This window comes from Salvelinus fontinalis, chromosome 28 (assembly GCF_029448725.1).
Source record: "Salvelinus fontinalis isolate EN_2023a chromosome 28, ASM2944872v1, whole genome shotgun sequence".
Classification (NCBI taxonomy): Eukaryota; Metazoa; Chordata; class Actinopteri; order Salmoniformes; family Salmonidae; genus Salvelinus; species Salvelinus fontinalis.
The window spans coordinates 25,595,784-25,614,085 of NC_074692.1; the positions used below are offsets into that span (position 1 = coordinate 25,595,784).

At 42.0% G+C, this 18,302-nt stretch overlaps 2 protein-coding genes across 2 annotated transcripts; both read right to left on the minus strand.

The window, feature by feature from the left end:
- Nucleotides 1-3,712: 3,712 nt before the first annotated feature.
- dusp2 (dual specificity phosphatase 2) lies at nt 3,713-7,616 on the minus strand. Its single transcript, XM_055885962.1, is given in 5 exon segments — nt 3,713-5,160; nt 5,603-5,822; nt 5,989-6,119; nt 6,421-6,703; nt 6,705-7,616. Coding segments are annotated over 5 exon segments (963 nt in total). The 5' UTR covers nt 6,819-7,616; the 3' UTR covers nt 3,713-4,945.
- A 3,938-nt stretch (nt 7,617-11,554) lies between these two features.
- Nucleotides 11,555-14,337, minus strand: LOC129825825 (izumo sperm-egg fusion protein 1). The gene is made up of 7 exons (XM_055885963.1): nt 13,573-14,337; nt 13,224-13,298; nt 13,053-13,136; nt 12,872-12,892; nt 12,387-12,470; nt 11,918-12,045; nt 11,555-11,779 (listed from the first exon to the last, which is right to left on the minus strand). The coding sequence occupies exons 1-7, from the start codon at nt 13,856-13,858 to the stop codon at nt 11,615-11,617; spliced, it is 843 nt and encodes a 280-aa protein (XP_055741938.1). The 5' UTR covers nt 13,859-14,337; the 3' UTR covers nt 11,555-11,614.
- Nucleotides 14,338-18,302: the final 3,965 nt, after the last annotated feature.

The following is an 18,302-nucleotide window of genomic DNA, read 5'->3' on the forward strand; positions in this document are numbered from 1 at the left end:
CTCCCACTGTCTCTTTCCTTGGCCCAAACGTGTGTGTGTGTGTGTGTGTGAGTGTGTGTGTGTGTGTGTATGTGTGTGTGTGTGAGAGAGTGTAAGGAATATATCATCTTTAAGTACTTAAACAACCACAAGATGGTGATGAGTAAAAGGAACACACATTTACATTACATTTAGCAGACGCTCTTATCCAGAGCGACTTACAAATTGGAAAGTTCATACCTATTCATCCTGATCCCCCCCGTGGGGAATGAACCCACAACCCTGGCGTTGCAAGCGCCATGCTCTACCAACTGAGCCACACGTTGTCCTTTTTCGTTTTGTTACGTATTCTTGCCAAGAGAGAAGGAGTCTTGATATTGACTAAATGCCTTAGCCATGACAGATCTGCATTCGTACTGGGACTAACTCTGACAACAAGAGATGATTGAGGACCTGAACAGGACACACACACATACTGAGATAATACATAGAGCTACAAAGCTCTTTATCCAGGCTTTGGTTTGATCAAGACAGCAAAATTGAATTGTATTCTGAGAAAATGAAGCAGTCCGTCTTCATATAGGTAGGCTAGTATCCTCATGGGGGTGAGGGGGAGATTTTAGGGTGAGGAATGGAGGGGGTGGGGACACCGAATAAAATGTAAAATGCATCAGGTAATTTTACCTCACGCGGAAGCATCAGGGAAATGCTTTACTGTAAGGGAGGGACAGTTAAGCTAACATATACTAATGTGATTAGCATGAGGTTGTAAGTAACATGAAAATGTCCCAGGACATAGACATATCTGATTTGGGCAGAAAGCTTATATTCTTGTTAATCTAACTGCTCTGTCCAATTTACAGTAGCTTATTACAGTGAAAGAATACCATGCTATTGTTTGAGGAGAAAGCACAATTAGGAACTTGAAAATGTATTAATAAACGAATTAGGCCCATTTGGGCAATCTTGATACAACATTTTGAACAGAAATGCAATGGCTCATTGGATCAGTCTAAAACTTTGCACATACACTGCTGCCATCTAGTGGCCAAAATCCAAATTGCGCCTGGGCTGGAATAATGCATTACCAGATCTTATGTGTTATATTATCCTACATTATTTTTCCTTTCAAATGGCATCAAGAATATGCATATCTTTGCTTCAGGTCCTGAGCTACAGGCAGTTAGATTTGGGTATGTCATTTTAGGTGAAAATTGAAAAATAGGGGCAGGTCCTTAAGAGGATTTATACAGTTGAGATAATTTAGATGACATTTTCAAGTTAGAGAGGAATAGCAGGCACTTGTCTTCATGATGCCATTAGGTCTGGTCAGAAAGATGTCTTTCTTTTTACATTAGATAACATGGACGGGGGACCTGATCCTCAAGCCTAGATCAGCACGGCTCCATGTTTAAAATTCCCAGTCTGGCATTTTTTGCCCTTAACTTCTCAGATCTCCCTCTCTCTATTTCCTATTTTATAAATAAATGTCAAAAAAGTCGTAAAATTATGAATGAAAATGGAGTCTGATTCATATTTTGGTATTTGTTTCATTAGTACATTGTTGATATAGTCCCAAAATGTTTTGCATGTCAGCAATCAAGTTTTCAAGATATGTAACTTTCAAAATACAGCTTTTTTTTAACTAGGCAAGTCAGTTAAGAACAAATTCTTATTTACAATGACAGCCTAGGAACAGTGAGTTAACTGCCTTGTTCAGGGGTAGAATGACAGGTTTTTAACTTGTCAGCTCAGGGATTTGATCAAGCAACCATTCAGTTACTGGTCCAACACTTTAACCACTAGGCTACCTGCTTCCCCTAGGCTAAGCTGGCCTGTATGATGCATTTTGCATCATGTGATGCTGCGTTTGGCTTCATGTAATGGAAAATGCATCATAGGTGCAAATTTCAGTATTTTGAGGAGGACTGGTTCTAGACCGCCATCCCCTGGATATCTCTAGATATCTACATTTATTATATGAATAATGCTAAAACTTGGTCTTCAAAGCTATCACTAGAGGACGCTGTTACATTATAAATCAGTTCTTCATACAGACAGGTGTTCGCTGTCCCTCTTTGCTTTATGGCACTGAACTTGATCCACTACAGGCTTGTGCAAGCTTTTGCCCCAACATGATGGAAAGAAGTAAGGCTGTGGCCAGTTCACTTGAGATTAACTTTTGGATGGACAAAAACGGACAATTAATAAGTGCATGTACTATTTCATCCTCATCATGCGTCTGTGTGGCCATAACCTAAGATGTTAGTGTTGGCTGTTGTTTCTTTCAACAGGGTATATTTGAGGGCAGGACAGATACAGTGCCTTCAGAAAGTATTCATACCCCTTGACTAATTCCACATTTTGACGTGTTACAGCCTGAATTTAAAATGCATTAAATATATGTTTTCTCGCCCATCTACACACAATACCCCATAATGACAAATTGAAAATGTGTTTTTAGACATTTTTGCAAATGTATTGAAATTAAATACAGAAATATTGAAATTACATAAGTATTCACACCCTTGAGTCAGTACATGTTAGTATCACCTTTGGCAGCAATTACAGATGTGTTTCTGGTTAAGTGTTTCTGGGTAATTCTCTAAGAGCTTTACACACCTGGATTGTACAATCTTCACATTATTCCTTTTACAATTCCTCAAGCTGTGTCAAGTTGGTTGTAAATCATTGCTTAACAGCCATTTTCAAGTCTTGCCATAGATTTTCAAGTCGATTTCAGTAAAAACTGCAACTACGCCACTCAGGAAGATTCAATGTCATCTTGGTAACCAACTCCAGTGTATATTTGGCCTTGTGTTTTAAGTTATTGCCCTGCTGAAAGGTGAATTTGTTTCCCAGTCTTTTGGAAAGCAGACAGAACCAGGTTTTCCTCTAGGACTTTTCATGCGCTGAGCTCTACTCCATTTATTTATTTCCTAAAATACTCCCTAGTCCTTGCCAATGACAAGCATACCCATAACATGATGCAGCCACCACCATGCTTGAAAATATAAAGAGTGGTACTCGGTGACGTGTTGTGTTGGATTGGCCCCAAACATAACACTTTGTATTCAGGACATGAAGTTAATTTCTTTGCCACATTGTTGTCAGTTTTACTTTGGTGCCTTATTGCAAACAGGATGCATGTTTTGGAATATTTGTATTCTGTACAGACTTCCTTCTTTTGACTCTGTAAATTAGGTTAGTATTGTGGAGTAACTATAATGTGAATGATCCATCCTCAGTTGTATCCTATCACAGCCATTAAACTCTCCGGATGCCTGTATCTTTGTAGTGACTGGCTGTATTGATACAGCGTCCAAAGTGTAATTAATAACTTCATGCTCAAAGGGATATTCACTCTCTCCTTTTTTAACCTATCTACCAAAGGTTCCGTTGTTTTTGAGAAGCAAAAGCACATTTTCACTTCTGAACTTATTTAGGCTTGCCTTAACAAAGGGGTTGAATACTTATTGACTCAATGACTTATTGACATTTCATCTTTTCATATATAATTAATTTGTAAAAATGGATAAAAACATCATTCCACTTTGACATTATGGGGTATTGTGTGTGTAGTGGCTAAATTGTCCAATATAAATGTCTCAATACAATTTCCACTTTAATCCTTTAGCCACAATGGAGAGGGGTGAAATGTTAGTCTTGGCGCATAAAAATCCAATATCCAGAGTTTGAATCAAGTTGAAAAATAATACATTTATTTGTCGTTCTTCTGGATACAAAAATGCATAGAATTCTACCAAAACTAATTCTGATCATTAAACTAAAGGAACAAACAGCATGATAAACATGGTCTGGTATGGTCAAAAGACTGTGTGCTGCTATTCCAGTTCCTCCCAGTAGGCCTTGGAGCATGTACGCCTTTTAAATGTGTTCTCCATTGGCCTGTAGAGGGGGTACACACACCTGACAGCGGATTAATGGCAAACACACATACAACAGAAATGCATTGAATTGGAAACATGCCAATATACAATATGACATATTTGGCTCCTACATTGTGTATGCCAGTGATACAAAATCTCAATATAATCCACTTTATATTCAGGCTGTAACTCCACAAAATTTGGAAAAAGTCAAGGGGTGTGAATACTTACGGAAGGCACTGTATGTATACAGGGCATTATTATATAAACATACATAGACAAACATGTGTTTTCCAGTTTATAAAGTATTTAATCTATGTGAAAAACAGCAGGAATCTGCCTCCACATTGGCAAATAAAGTGCAATAACCGACAGTGTAAATCACAATACTGTCAAAACCATAATAAAATGATTCAAAATAAGTTTTATAAAAACACCATAACGTTTAAGATGGCTTCTTCCCTTTGCCCAGAGCAGACCTGCAAGCTACAGCCAACACCTATGATTTGATGAGGATGAGCTTGTTTCAGATTTGCACTGGTGTTAGGAAATTGATTGTATTGATGTATTGCCCTTAATACATTAAATCACCTGATCAAGATACAAATCATTCACATTTAGTTTTACAGACAGTAGTTATTACTCCGGTACCCAACAACTTGCTGGGGTTTATCACACAGTATAGGCCTTTGTCAGCCCTTGCAAAATGTCCAAAAAGGCAAACAGCACATACATATATATACTGTATATACACATATACACATATATACATATATATATATATATATTTCTCTTGCCAGTCTCTGTGGGTTTCTCTCAGATACAGCCCAGCCAGTGGCAGAGTGGGTAAACATTTCTCTGAGCAGTTATATGAGGCTGTGGCCACGCAGAGACACATAAAAACATGTGAAATCGATACACATTCTTCATCACAGTCCAAGTCAACTTTTTGGACTAATCCACCTAGTGGAAGTGCATATATACGGTACATTTCTCTTGAGTCTTCCTCAGAAATATATCTCTGCGAGTCTTGTTAGTGGCAAATCATATATATAAATATATAGCTAATGATGGGGTCAGTGACACAGAACGACGGCCTCAAACTGCAGCAGCTGTCCCATGAAGGCCAGGTTAGGAGAGATGACCTGGCGTCGCTGCTTCACAAAGTCGAAAGCCTCGTCCAATCAGACGCGGCGGGCGTGGATGAGGTAGGCCAGACAGATAGTGGCCGAGCGAGAGATGCCGGCCTGGCAGTGCACCAGCACACGACCACCACTCTCCTTCACCGAGTCTGCAACAGAGAAGGTACAGAGCAGGGTGGTTAGCTTTGAGCTCTGTGTTTTAGCACACAGTCTCAATAGTCTAAAATGGTTTCCTTCCTCGTCTCTTCAATCTAGATATATGTGAAATAAATGTCCCAGAAATTGGCAATCTTTCACCTGTCCTGCGTTTTCAAATTAAGGAGAGGAGACAAAGGTCGTGTTCCCCTGCTCAGACGTTGCTGACGCATGCCAGATCTTACAATGCCTTTATAGATACTTTACGTATCAGCTTACCACATCATATGTTATATTAATCTGGTGCATGACGCCACAGTCAATGACGTGGCATGCAACCATTGGTGGATGATTGCAACGTCTGAGCAGGGGAACCTGACCAATGTCTGCGTACGAAATTAGAATAAGGTGCCTTTTGGCACACACCCAGAAGGTGATGCTAGTAGTAGAACTGACCTATGAAGGCGATGGCCTCAGGGAAGTGGGCTGCGATGTCTGCAGCCAGGCTGTCCTCTACGGTGAGTCTCATGTATTTTAGGTCCTCTTCATACAGGTTGGGGCTGGAGGAGGACACGTTGAGCACTGCCGTGATCCCCGCTGCAGTGAGAGTTTCGCGCCGTGACGAATGAACTGCACTGCCCAGGAACAGGAAGGGGAGGAGCTCCACTGGACCCTCCTGTTAATCGAACACAAACCAACCAATCAAAAACAATAACCAACCAAAACATGACTTTGATTTCAATCCATGAAGGAAAAACATCCCAAACCAAATAAAGTAGTGGACAAATGCCTGAGAAAAATGTCCTCATGCAACTGTTTCAGTTATTTTCCCAGTCTCTCACCTGATCATAGAGTGGTGTTTTCCGCCCTGTCACGCTAGTCTCCAGGTCCATCATTGCAGGGCTGTGTCCCAGCAGGTCTGGGGAGTTGAAACAGACTTCTGAATATTCTTCATGGAACCCCTCAAAGCCACCTGCCATTGAGAAACATTACAATGTCACTCAGCAGCTCATGACATAACTCCTTACCTCTTCTGTACCAGATAGGAACATGACCTAGTTAGATGATGATTTGTAGAGGAAATTATAAAAAAAATGTGTGTAACGAAATAATATGGTTATTATAATATTTTGGCCTAAAAATATTAATTAACAACTCCAACTTTGGACTAGAGTATTTGGGGTATTCTTATTCTATTTTGTAGGCCCATTTGATTTAATTCAAAATGTATCTAATAGTCGACTTGTTTTGCTTTGTAGCCTGGTAAATCTCACCTTGTAGAAAGCAGATCTGTGCTGAGTTGGATTGGACATCGGCTTGTAGAGCGTTCAGCAGCATACTGGCCAAGCCCTCCCCTTTCAGTTCGGCCATAGAAAGGCTACTCTCATCAAGCACCACCATTGGCGAGAAATCCCCCCTGCACAGCCGACCAAGGAGGTCCTTGTCCGCAACCAACCACTCCAAACAAACAACAGAGCTGTTGGACCGACGCCGGAGCATTGAGTTCCAGTTGACATTGCGGGACTCAGAGATGTGAGTCCTGGAAAAGGCAAGGAGAAGGTCGACAGTCTAGCAGTACACAGCCGCCTGAGGCGAACTGGTCACAGGGAGTTCTGAGGATGTGGGCCAACTCAATACCAGTTATCTCCAGAGACTCGCTGCTTGAACACATTATTTAGTTCTGGTCCCAAAAATAAACAGGTAAAAAAATTGTCGCTTTGATTTGTTTCTCCTGTGGAAAGTTATAGACTAGCCTAAAAGCAACAAAATGTTTGGCAAAACACACTTGTTCTTGATCAGAATATATTTAAAACTTGATCAACTAATTAAAACAATTTGACTTCAGCCAGAGAGTACTGAATGTGACTATTTACATAAACAATTCACCTCGAAATCAGTACTAAACTGTCTTTACCTCTTGTTTCTTGTTAAGAGATGGGATGAGATTGGAGGGACAGGGTTTTATACCAAACTGCTACTCCGCCTTCTTTTTCCACATAAGGAGGACACATCACAGACGGAACGACTATATAAGCTCATCTGTCTGTACCGGAACTCCTTATAAGGTGTTTGACGTAAAAACTCAGATTTTCCAAAACCACACGTGGTGCTCGGGGTTTACCCTGTGTTTGTTCTAAATTACATCATGTTTTGACTTTAAGCACCCATTTTTAACACACACACACACATCTCATTTAAACTGTTTACATTGATTTACAGCTGATTCATGGAAATTGCAGGGGGGTAGCCTATGACATATAAAACATATTATATTTGACATGCTATTTTGTTATCAATCAAGGGTTTACAGATAAGTTTAGGGTTGGGTTAAAGGTTATGGTCAGATAAATATCTGTGTTTCAGTTCCCATCCTCTAGTTGTGTCATGCGACAGTGAAAGTTGATTAGAATTAATACCTTGCTGTTGATTAGAATGGATATCCATTATCACTGTGGTGGAAAAATACCCCCAGACAGCCAGCCAGCCATCCAAACTACAGAACAGATACAAAGTTTGTGAATGTCTGTTTGAGATGAATTAATATATATATATATATATTATTATTATTATTATTTAAAGAGTAACTTTACATAAAAAAACATGTTTTGGGCATAGTTATAGTGAAGCAAGTCAATTATGGTCTTCATTTTGACAGTTTGTTTCAAAAGTTATATATTTTGGTCATTTAGTAGTAAATCTCTCTCTTTTTCGCCCTAGAGGTGCAACTCTACCGTTGAAATCATGATGCAGAGAGAAGGTGCCTCTACGTCATCTCAAGGGAGGGATTCAGGGTGTCCGCTTTGTTATTGTTCTAACTGCAGATTGCAGCTTTAAATCAAATCAAATGTTATTTGTCACATGCGCCAAATACAGCAGGTGTAGACTTTACTGTGAAATGCTTACTTATGAGCCCTTTCCCAACAATGCAGAATTAAAAAGTAAGAAAATCAACTATTTTGTGAATGTTGAGAATATTATAAAGAAAATGTGCCAAACAAACAGGCATGGAAAATAACAGGCTGCAGGACTGTGTGTGTGTGTGTGGATTAGTGGGTGCATTCATGCATGTGTGTGTGAGCGCTTATGTAATGAGTTAGGCTATTTTGCACAGCAGAGAAGGGTAAATATTTACATCATCCCCTATTCATAAACTGTTTCCCACCCCCTCTCTCTGGCTCCCTCCCTCTCTCTGATTTACATGTTAATCTGACCCCAGTCTGGTTGGAGTTGTCCCTAATCTGAGCTAATGTTCTGTAAAATTCCATTCATTAACTCTCTTTCATAGCATTAATTAACTCTGTTTCAACTTTGCCTCCATTTATTCTTTACAACAACAATAGTAACCATGATTGTCTACCACTGGTGAGTTATAACTGTGTGCAGTGATGATGTATGTAGTTGTAATGATGTAGGCAGCAGAACTGTGGTACTATGCTAGAGTATCTAACTTCCATCAGCACAAAATACAGCTAAACAGTCATCTGACCTCCTGCTCCCTTCTCCACCACTTCCCTGTAATCCACAGCACATCCATTCACTGTTTCTCCCACTCTTTTCCTCCCACTCCACTTCCTTTCTCTCCCTCCATCTCTCGTTCTCTCTTTCCCCCTCCCTTGCCTTTGTAAACTGAGACTGCACGAATTGTACCAGAGTGACACACACACACACACACACACACACACACACACACACACACACACACACACACACACACACACACACACACACACACACACACACACACACACACACACACACACACACACACACACACACACACACACACACACACACACACACACACACACAGTCGCACGGTTATAATTGCCAACAGGCACACACACGGAACACATATCATGCCTGCCAACCGCTGAGCTAGCTTTACTGACATGCAATACAAACACAATCTGTCATGCTCTCCCACACAAAACCCAGAATATTACTCAGAGAGCTACAGTACAGTGTTCTATGATCCTCCCTTAAATAGAGACTGTGTGTGTGTGTGTGTGTGTGTGTGTGTGTGTGTGTGTGTGTGTGTGTGTGTGTGTGTGTGTGTGTGTGTGTGTGTGTGTGTGTGTGTGTGTGTGTGTGTGTGTGTGTGTGTGTGTGTGTGTGTGTGTGTGTGTGTGTGTGTGTGTGTGTCTACGCACCTGAGGGTGCACATGGAGGTTAGAGTAACAGGATGCATGTTGTACAGCTGTAATGCTGATATGTGGGCGAATGACAAGAGGAAAACACCCCCATGACACACACACACACCTTTAAAACCTTCATCCTGGAAAATACACTTTGTTAATTTTCCAAACGAGTCAGTGAGCAATGCAATAGTGAAATTAATTATTGTTGCCACCCTCACATGTAGGATGCTGTGGCTGACACTGAGGCAGTGTGACAAGTGTATTTTAAAGTCAAGCATTGTCAGTGAAAGGGGCTATTCCATGAAGGTGGGAAATAAAACAAAAGCGCCACAGTAGTCAAGACCCTGTATCTCTTATTACTAATAAAGGTTAAGATAGGAAATTCAAATATTTTGAAAGGTAAGATGACTAATAACTTAGTTTGTTTTCAGTTTCACTCACTTGATTACATTGCACAAGTGAAGAAAAATCTTGTGTGTATGTTCATCAACAGTATTATTGCGCATATCAATGTTGAGCAACCATAAATCTTTGCAGAGACACACTGGACACTTTGAAGGAGCTGGTTTTGCAAATGGAATATTTTTTGTGAGAGGAAACCATCTTTTGATTGATTGATTGGCTAATAACTCCAGTACAAAATACTGATGATGATGATTAGTGAAGGGCCCTAATGTAGACTGTTTTACTTCTCTGTTATGTCCCTCTTTCACTCATGTGTCTCTCTCTATCCCACTTTTTAATACTCTCTTTATCTGAATGAAAAGGGAACTTGAATATGAAAACTGTCTCTGTTTCCCCTCCCCTCCCCCTCATCTACCCTCCCCTCCTGCTCCCACAGTGGATTATCTAGAATTAGGTTAACGTTTGGCAATATTAATCTGAAAAAGTCTGTAATCTAGGAGTTTTACCTCCATCCCTCACTCCTCTCATCCTCCCTCTTTTCATCCTATCCCACGTGTCTATAATCTTCTCTCCGTTCAGAAAACCTTATTGAGGTCAATCAAGTGAATTAAATTAAATGATGTGTGTGTGTGTGCTACACTATCTAAAATAGTTATTAACAGTATCAGTATTCATTTACACCCTTTCTCTTAACTCTTTTGTGTTATTTTAACTCAAAATCTTGTCCATCCCTTCTCATATTCCACATCAGTCACATTCTTGTTCCTCTGTCATCATCTCTCCCCTTTCCTTCCCTCTCCTCCTCTTCTCTCTGTTGTCTCAGAGTCGTCAATCTGGTGGAAGGACATACACACATTGTTCAGTCTTTATGACATGATGTCATTCTATTTTCTCGTCAACTCTGACACCAGAAATGTGTCCTTGATTATTCAAGGAAAAAGTTTACATTTCTGTTACTTATCACTCAGCTGTATGTGTAGTATCTTTCCTATTTATTGTAATTCTGTATCTACTATTCCTGGCAACTGACAGTAGATACTTCAAAATGTAACATCTGTTGGGAGGCTGTGGGATATGAGGGTAATGAGAAACAATTCTATCGGTGCGAATTCCTACACAGGGAATATTTTGAATTTTGGAAGGGAAATGAGATTGGACTTGTCCGCTACAACAGAAGATCTGTCCTGGTTCCGCCAATTTCACATGGCCAAACTTCTCAATTCATCTTTAGAACATCCATTCATATTTTTTCTAATTAGTCCCTCCATCATTCCTCCATAATCTCTCTCCCCCTCTCTGTCTCTCCCACTCAAATATTTAAGCAATCATTCATAATTGAATCAATCACTCATTCGGTCACTCTCTCCTCCTCCCCCTTTCTCTGTCTTTCTCCCCCCCTCTCCCTCACCCATCATTCACTCTGTCCCCCACTCTCACCCTCCATCCCTCTCTCACCCAAAAGCAATAGCAAGGCCTAGGCTGGCCGTCAGACTCAGGGCAGTAACCATGATGATGATGACCAGCAGGAGGTCAGTGGGAGGGTGAGAAATGGGGGAGGCATCATAACTAGGAGGGAGGGAGGGCAGGGTGAGGAGAGATCTGGGAGTCGGGACAGGTGACGGGGTGACTGTGGACAAAAGAGAGGGAGAGGTGAAGGGTGATCTGGCCTATTCTGTTTCCAAACGTCTTTATTTCCATCCCATTTCATGCATATTCTACTGGAAAAGTGTAACCCCTGAATGTCTATGCCTCTATCAATGGCTTTGTTAAAGACTGATCTGTCCTCTTGAAGTAATCACTAATCTAACACAGCTGGATAAGTGAAAGCAAAGAATATAACTTTTAACAACTCTTATCACTTTAACATTCAGGGGAGGGAGAAAGGGATGATGCATTTCTGAAGTAGGCCAGGGGCTACATGTATTCAAACTGGCATACCAGTGAGCAGGAAGTGTGTGCGTGAAAGGACAGTTCCTTTGCCATCCGTTAGGAGGCAGCGGTACATGCCCTCCTCATCGACATGCAGCTGGTTCAGCACCACAGAGGAATCCTCAGTAACCACCAGCACTCTGAAATCTCCCTCTGTCAGCTAGAGGGAAGTGAAAAATGGGAAGGGGATGGATAAAAGACTAAATGAATAACATTACATGTATGTGTTCAAAGCCAGAACGCTCCTGTGTGTTTGTCTGCGTGTGTGTGTGTGTGTGTGTGCACCCTCACGTCTTACATTTGCAGTCCTTTGCGTCCCTGGAGCCCAGGTGTAGTGATAATCTGGCCGGCCCACCACTAGACTATGCCAGGGGAGGAAACAGTCCAACACTGCCTGTCCCCCCTCTGCTGCCTTCACTGGATACTCTACCAGAGAGAGAGGAGTAGGGGAAGGGGGGAGGGAGGGATCGGGGTAGAGGGAGAGAAGGAGGAGAGAATGAAAATGAGAGGGAGGAGAAGGAGGAGGGAGTGAGGAAGAGAGAAGAATGATTAGATGAAGGGAGGGGTAGACAGAGGGATTGATTTAACCTCAGATTAGAATAGTTTGAACAGGTCAGTATTACCTAAGTCATCTATGACATTCAATAAGAGTAGACAGTGCTGCTGCATAAAGACACACACACACACACACACACAAACGCACACACACACACACACGGGCTCACCCACGCATGGACGCACACATGGATGCATGCACACACACTCACCCCCGCAGTCCTGAGTGGTAGAGGGGCAGGTGTGCAGCTTGTACTGACATGAAAGGCAGTTCATTACTCTCTGATACAGCAACCCTGCAGTTTAAAAAGACAGCACAATTTGTTGCTGATCTATAAAGTAATAACTGTAATGGAAGAGGATGTGTGTGTGTGTGTGTGTGTGTGTGTGTGTGTGTGTGTGTGTGTGTGTGTGTGTGTGTGTGTGTGTGTGTGTGTGTGTGTGTGTGTGTGTGTGTGTGTGTGTGTGTGTGTGTGTGTGTGTGTGTGTGTCCGTGTGTGCGGTGTGTGTGTGCTGTGCCCGTGTGTCCGTGTGTGTGTGTGTGTATGTGTGTGTGTGTGTGTCCGTGATCACAGGCCAATAGGTGAGGTAATGATATGGGAATCAAAGTAAAAGTGATGAAATTATGGCACTATGGAAGGGGGTGAAAGGAATGTCAGATTAAAAGACTAATTAATTAAATTGCTCATGGGCTTACCACATTTGTTTGGGCAGAGACCTGACAAAACGAAAACAAGACATTAGTTAAATTCCACTCTATGTAAAGTGTTGCCATACACTGTTATTACAGAAAGAATCATAAACATATTACAGTGGCACTGTTAGTATTACTGTTGGTATTGTTGATATTAACACTAGGCTACAGCTGAACCCTTCACCTTTCTGGACAAAAGTCTGCAGGTGTTTCTCTAGAATTCTCCTGCCTTTCTCCAGAATTTGAATGGCCTCAAACGTCAGAGGCCCTTACACAGGGAGAGGACAGACGGTAGTCAGTTTCACACGCACACAAATACGCAAGCACAAATGCACACACGCAGGCACACACACACCTGTGAGTTGGCTGCCCTGGAAACGGTCAAACTCACTCTGGTATTCTGTACTGGCCCTGTAGAGGGTGGTCGGGTCTGGGGGCACACAAACACACCACACACCGTACACCACACACACACACACACGCACACCACACGCACACCGTACACCACACACACACCGTACACCACACACCGTACACCACACACACACACACCCACACACCACACACACGCACACCACACGCACACCGTACACCACACACCCCACACACACACGTATTAACGTGCACTGTAACGCCTACTAAGAGGTCTAGACCTTTATGGCACAGATGGTAGTGCGCTTGCATCGTAAGTAACAACCACCTACCAATAACGCCGCTATACTGGTTGCTGGTGGTTGTGTAGGTGACGTAGGCGTAGTCTAGAATCTTCTTCAGTTCTATCTGGTCCTCTACGGTGGCAGAGGCAGCAGCCAATAGGTAGTCTTCATGGAGGAGCCTGACCCTGCGGTCACACTGCAGACAGGGTCTCCCCGCAGGGACACAGCACAGCAGGGACAGGAGACATAGAAGGCTGGGGACAGACAGGAGCCGGACAGACAGGGGGAAAGACAGGGCCCTTACTGCCTTTTCCATAGCTAACTTTACTGACATAGAGATGGAGAGAGATTGACCTAAGCCATTTCAACCCCAAAGCATTATGATGCTCTACAAATGCATAGCTCCATGGCAGCTGTTTTAATGTCTACTGGGCAATTTTGTCAGGAACAATATACAACCTTCTAATACAGGAAGATAAACTTGCTAACTGCTCACTAAACAAAAGCAACTTAAGTGGTAGAATTAGAACTAGTACTATAGAATTAGAATGAAGAATTCCATTTCTATGGCAGCAAGCATCACATTGTACTGTGAAGTCACAAACACTAAAGTTTGAAACACTCACAAACACTTCATAGAAATATAATTCTACTGTGTTCCTGCAGTAACTTTACAGGGACATCACAACTATCTTGCTTTGCATAGTTCATTGTGGACCTAATGGGAATACTTTGTTAAATTTGTGGCTCACTGCTGACACTCAGTGGTGGAAGCTGGGTATGTGCAACAGTGAAGGCCTGTAACTGCTCAATCAAATCCACTAGTCTAATAACAACATAGCTGACATGATAATGTATAGTCATGGAAGGTCAATAAAAGGTGTTCATGATTGGCACCCTATTCTCTATGCAGTTAAAAACTTTTGACCAGGGCCCATAGGAATCTGGTCAAAAGCAGTGCACTATATAGACCAGGGAATAGGGTGCCAGTTGGGATGCATCAAAGTGTTTCAGTATTAAAGCCTTCATCAGGGTGTTTTCAACACTGAGCTATATATTGCCATGGCATGACAGTAAAACAACTAATAACATAATAGGCTAACAATGATAGACAGGAGACAAACCATGTAAATGACATTCATTTGTATTGGCTGGCTATATCTATCTGTAATCAAAACCATACAAACCAGAATGACTGGACGTGGATAAAGTAACAGAATGAACCCTATGTAACACACCCAGGTAACATCCCAAATAGCACCCTATTCCCTAAAGTGCACTATTTTGGACCAGAAACCTATAGGCCCTGGTCAAAAGTAGTGAACTGGGCCTCCCAAGTGGCTCAGTGGTCTAAGGCACTACATCTCAGTGCTTTACTACAGACCCGGGTTCATTTCTGGGCTGTGCCACAACCGGACGTGGCCGGGAGTCCCATAGGACGGTGCACAATTGACCCAGCGTCATCCGGGTTAGGGGCTTTACTTGGCTCATCGTGCCCTGGCGACTAGGTGTCAGGCCGGGTTCCTGCATGCTGACCCCGGTCGCCAGTTGAACAGTGTTTCCTCCGACACATTAGTGAGGCTGGCTTCCGGCTTAAACTGGGGTGTGTTAAGGAGCGCGGTTAGGTGGGTCATGTTTCTGAGAACGCATGACTCCACCTACGCCTCTCCCAAGGCCGTTCGGGAGTTGCAGCTATGAGACAAGTTAGAATTTGGGGAGAAAAAGGGGGGTAAAATAAAACATTTAAAGTAGCGCAATAATAGGGTGCCATTTGGGACACAAACCTAAGATAACAACCTTGTAACAACACCTTACATTAAAACCATGTAGCTGTTCTAAAACTACTTTGTTATCCAGAATGAAATTAGTCAACAGTTCATGATAACAGCAGATACTGTATATGAAACAATGATTGATTGCAATCATTAATTAGTTGATAAACAATTACAATGAAAAGGAATCGTTTGATTTCGTATTAGATTCACTATTGTAGTTACTATTAGTTACGTTCAACTATTCTATTTAAGTTGAAACATAACGTGTTGCTATAATAACAGATAAACTGACTCCATGTTTTTGGAAACCAGAATGTATCCGTGGCTTTACAATAAACAATGACTGGATTATAATGAGAGGAAAGTCACCAAGTGATAACACCAACTAATCAATATTCCATGCATGTACATTAGTCATTGCAAATTATTATTTACATGTCAAGACACTTTATTTCAATTTAATTCAATAGCAAATAATATTAAGGATGGTCTATTGATAAATACCATCGGAAAGTATTCAGACCCCTTGACTTTCCCCACATTTTGTTACATTACAGCCATATTCTAAAATGGATTAAATAACAAAAAATCCTCAGCAATCTACACACAATACCCCATAAAGACAAAGCAAAAACATGTTTTTAGAAATGTTTGCACATTTATTATACATAATAAAGAGAAATACCTTATTTACATAAGTATTCAGAGCTCAGGTGCATCCTGTTTCCATTGATCATCCTTGAGATGTTTCTACAACTCGATTGGAATCCACTTGTGGTAAATTCAATTGATTGGAGATGATTTGGAAAGGCACACACCTGTCTATATAAAGTCCCACAGTTGACGGTGCATGTCAGAGCAAAAACCAAACCATCTTCCTTCGAAGGAATTGTCCGTAGAGCTCAGACACAGCATTGTGTCGAGGCAGAGATCTGGGGAAGGGTACCAAAACAATTCTGCAGCATTGAAGGTCCCCAAGAACACAGCGGCAGCCTCCATCGTTCTTAAATGGAAGAAGTTTGGAACTACCAAGACTATTCCTAGAACTGGACGCCATTCTGGATACCAAACTGAGCAATCGGGGGGAAAGGGCCTTTATCAGGGAGGTGACCAAGAACCCGGTGGTCCCTCTGACAGATCTCCAGAGGTCCTCTGTGGAGATGAGAGCACGTTCCAGAAGGACAACCATCTCTGCAACACTCCACCAATTACGTCTTTATGGTAGACTGGCCAGACGGAAGCCACTCCTCAGTAAAAGGCATGTGACAGCCCACTTGGAGTTTGCCAAAAGGCACCTAAAGGACTCTCAGACCCTGAGAAACAAGATTCTCTTGTCTGATGAAACCAAGATTGAACTCTTTGGTCTGAATGCCAAGCAACAAATTTGGAGAAAATCTGGCACCATCCCTACGGTGAAGCATGGTGGTGGCAGTATATACTGTGGGGATGTTTTTCAGCGACAGAGACTGGGAGACTAGTCAGGATCGAGGCAAAGCTGAACAGAGCAAAGTACAGAGAGATCCTTGATGAAAACCTGCTTCAGGTCCTCAGACTGGGGCGAAGGTTCACCTTCTAACAGGACAACGACTCTAAGCACACAGCCAAGACAATTTAAATGTTTTAATTGTATTTATTTAACCTTTAACTAGGCAAGTCAATTAAGAACAAATTCTTATTTACAATGACGGCCTACCAAACCCGGACGATTTGATTCAGCCTGGTTTCGAACCAGGGACTGTGGTGACGACTCTTGCACTGAGATGCATTGCCTTATAACGCTACGCCACCTGGGAGTCCAAATGCAGGAGTGGCTTCGGGACAAGTCTCTGAATGTCCTTGAGTGGCCCAGCCAGAGCCCGGACTTGAACCCGATCGAACATCTCTGGAGAGACCTGAAAATAGCTGTGCAACAACGCTCACCATACAATCTGACAGAGTTTGAGAAGATTTGCAGAGAAGAATGGGAGAAACTCCACAAATACAGGTGTGCCAGGCTTGTAGCGTCATACCCAAGAAGAATCGATGCTGTAATCACTGCCAAAGGTACTTCAACAAAGTATTGAGTAAAGGGTCTGAATACTTATGTAAATGTAATATTTCAGTTTAAAAATATATATAAATTAGCAAACGTTTCTAAAAACAAGTTTTTGCTTTGTCATTTTGAATACTTTCGGAAGGCACTGTAAATACAGTTAAATACCCTCTTAAATATAAAGTCCCCATATTTGGGGACCCTATTTGTTGTTTAATTCAATTCAGTTTGGTATGAGAACGGTAGCCCCTATCTGCAAAAGCAGGGCGTCTGCGGAAAGCTGAGTATCTTGGCTATTGATCTGTGCCTTAACATCTTTGGTCTGACTTACTACCATATATGGGCATACAAATGTATAAGGCCAGGCCGAGCCGATGACCTAATTTCAAGGTTTTTTGACAGTGACATCCCGAGAGGTTCGTGCTGATTTTGCAGAGATTGTGACAGCTGGTTAAATTGCATCCCTTGACAAGGCAAGAACAAGATGTATGTCAGGAGAAGTGCAGTATTATCATAAGGAGACGTATACTTGGAATATGGTGGAGGAACGGAGGGAAAAAGAGAGGCAGAGGAGGTCTAAGAGAGAGAGAGAGGAAGAGGGTGAGCTTGAGTCAGTAAAAAATGGCGGGAAAAAGGGAGATGGTTTGTTAAAGAAGAATGGTAGAAAGTGGAAGCAGAGTGAGCTGACAGGAGAAGTGGAAATAAATGAGGTCGAAGTATCGGAGGTGGGTGATGTGGTGAAGTTCTCGGAGCCTGAGGCTTGCACCGAGGGTCAGGATAAAGATGAGTCTGTGACAGTAGGAGTGAAGTTTTTGGAAAAAGTGGACACTTGCCTTTTTTCTGATCCATTTGTGGTTTCAGGGTGGGTGAAAACAGAGTTGGTTGCAGTGGAATCGGTGAGGGTAACCAGAAGTTGTCTTGTGATAATTGTTTGTGTTTCTGCTGGTCAGAGGGAGAAGGCGATCCGCGTT

What these genes read in the sequence shown, in the direction of transcription:
- LOC129825825 (XM_055885963.1), bottom strand. Translation starts at nt 13,858, where the DNA reads ATGTCAGTAAAGTTAGCTATGGAAAAGGCAGTAAGGGCCCTGTCTTTC. An exon ending in GCAGACTTTTGTCCAGAAAG is followed by an intron (nt 12,893 to 13,052) that starts GTGAAGGGTTCA and finishes TCGTTTTGTCAG; the next exon opens with GTCTCTGCCCAAACAAATGT. An exon ending in TCTCTGCCCAAACAAATGTG is followed by an intron (nt 12,471 to 12,871) that starts GTAAGCCCATGA and finishes TTTAAACTGCAG; the next exon opens with GGTTGCTGTATCAGAGAGTA.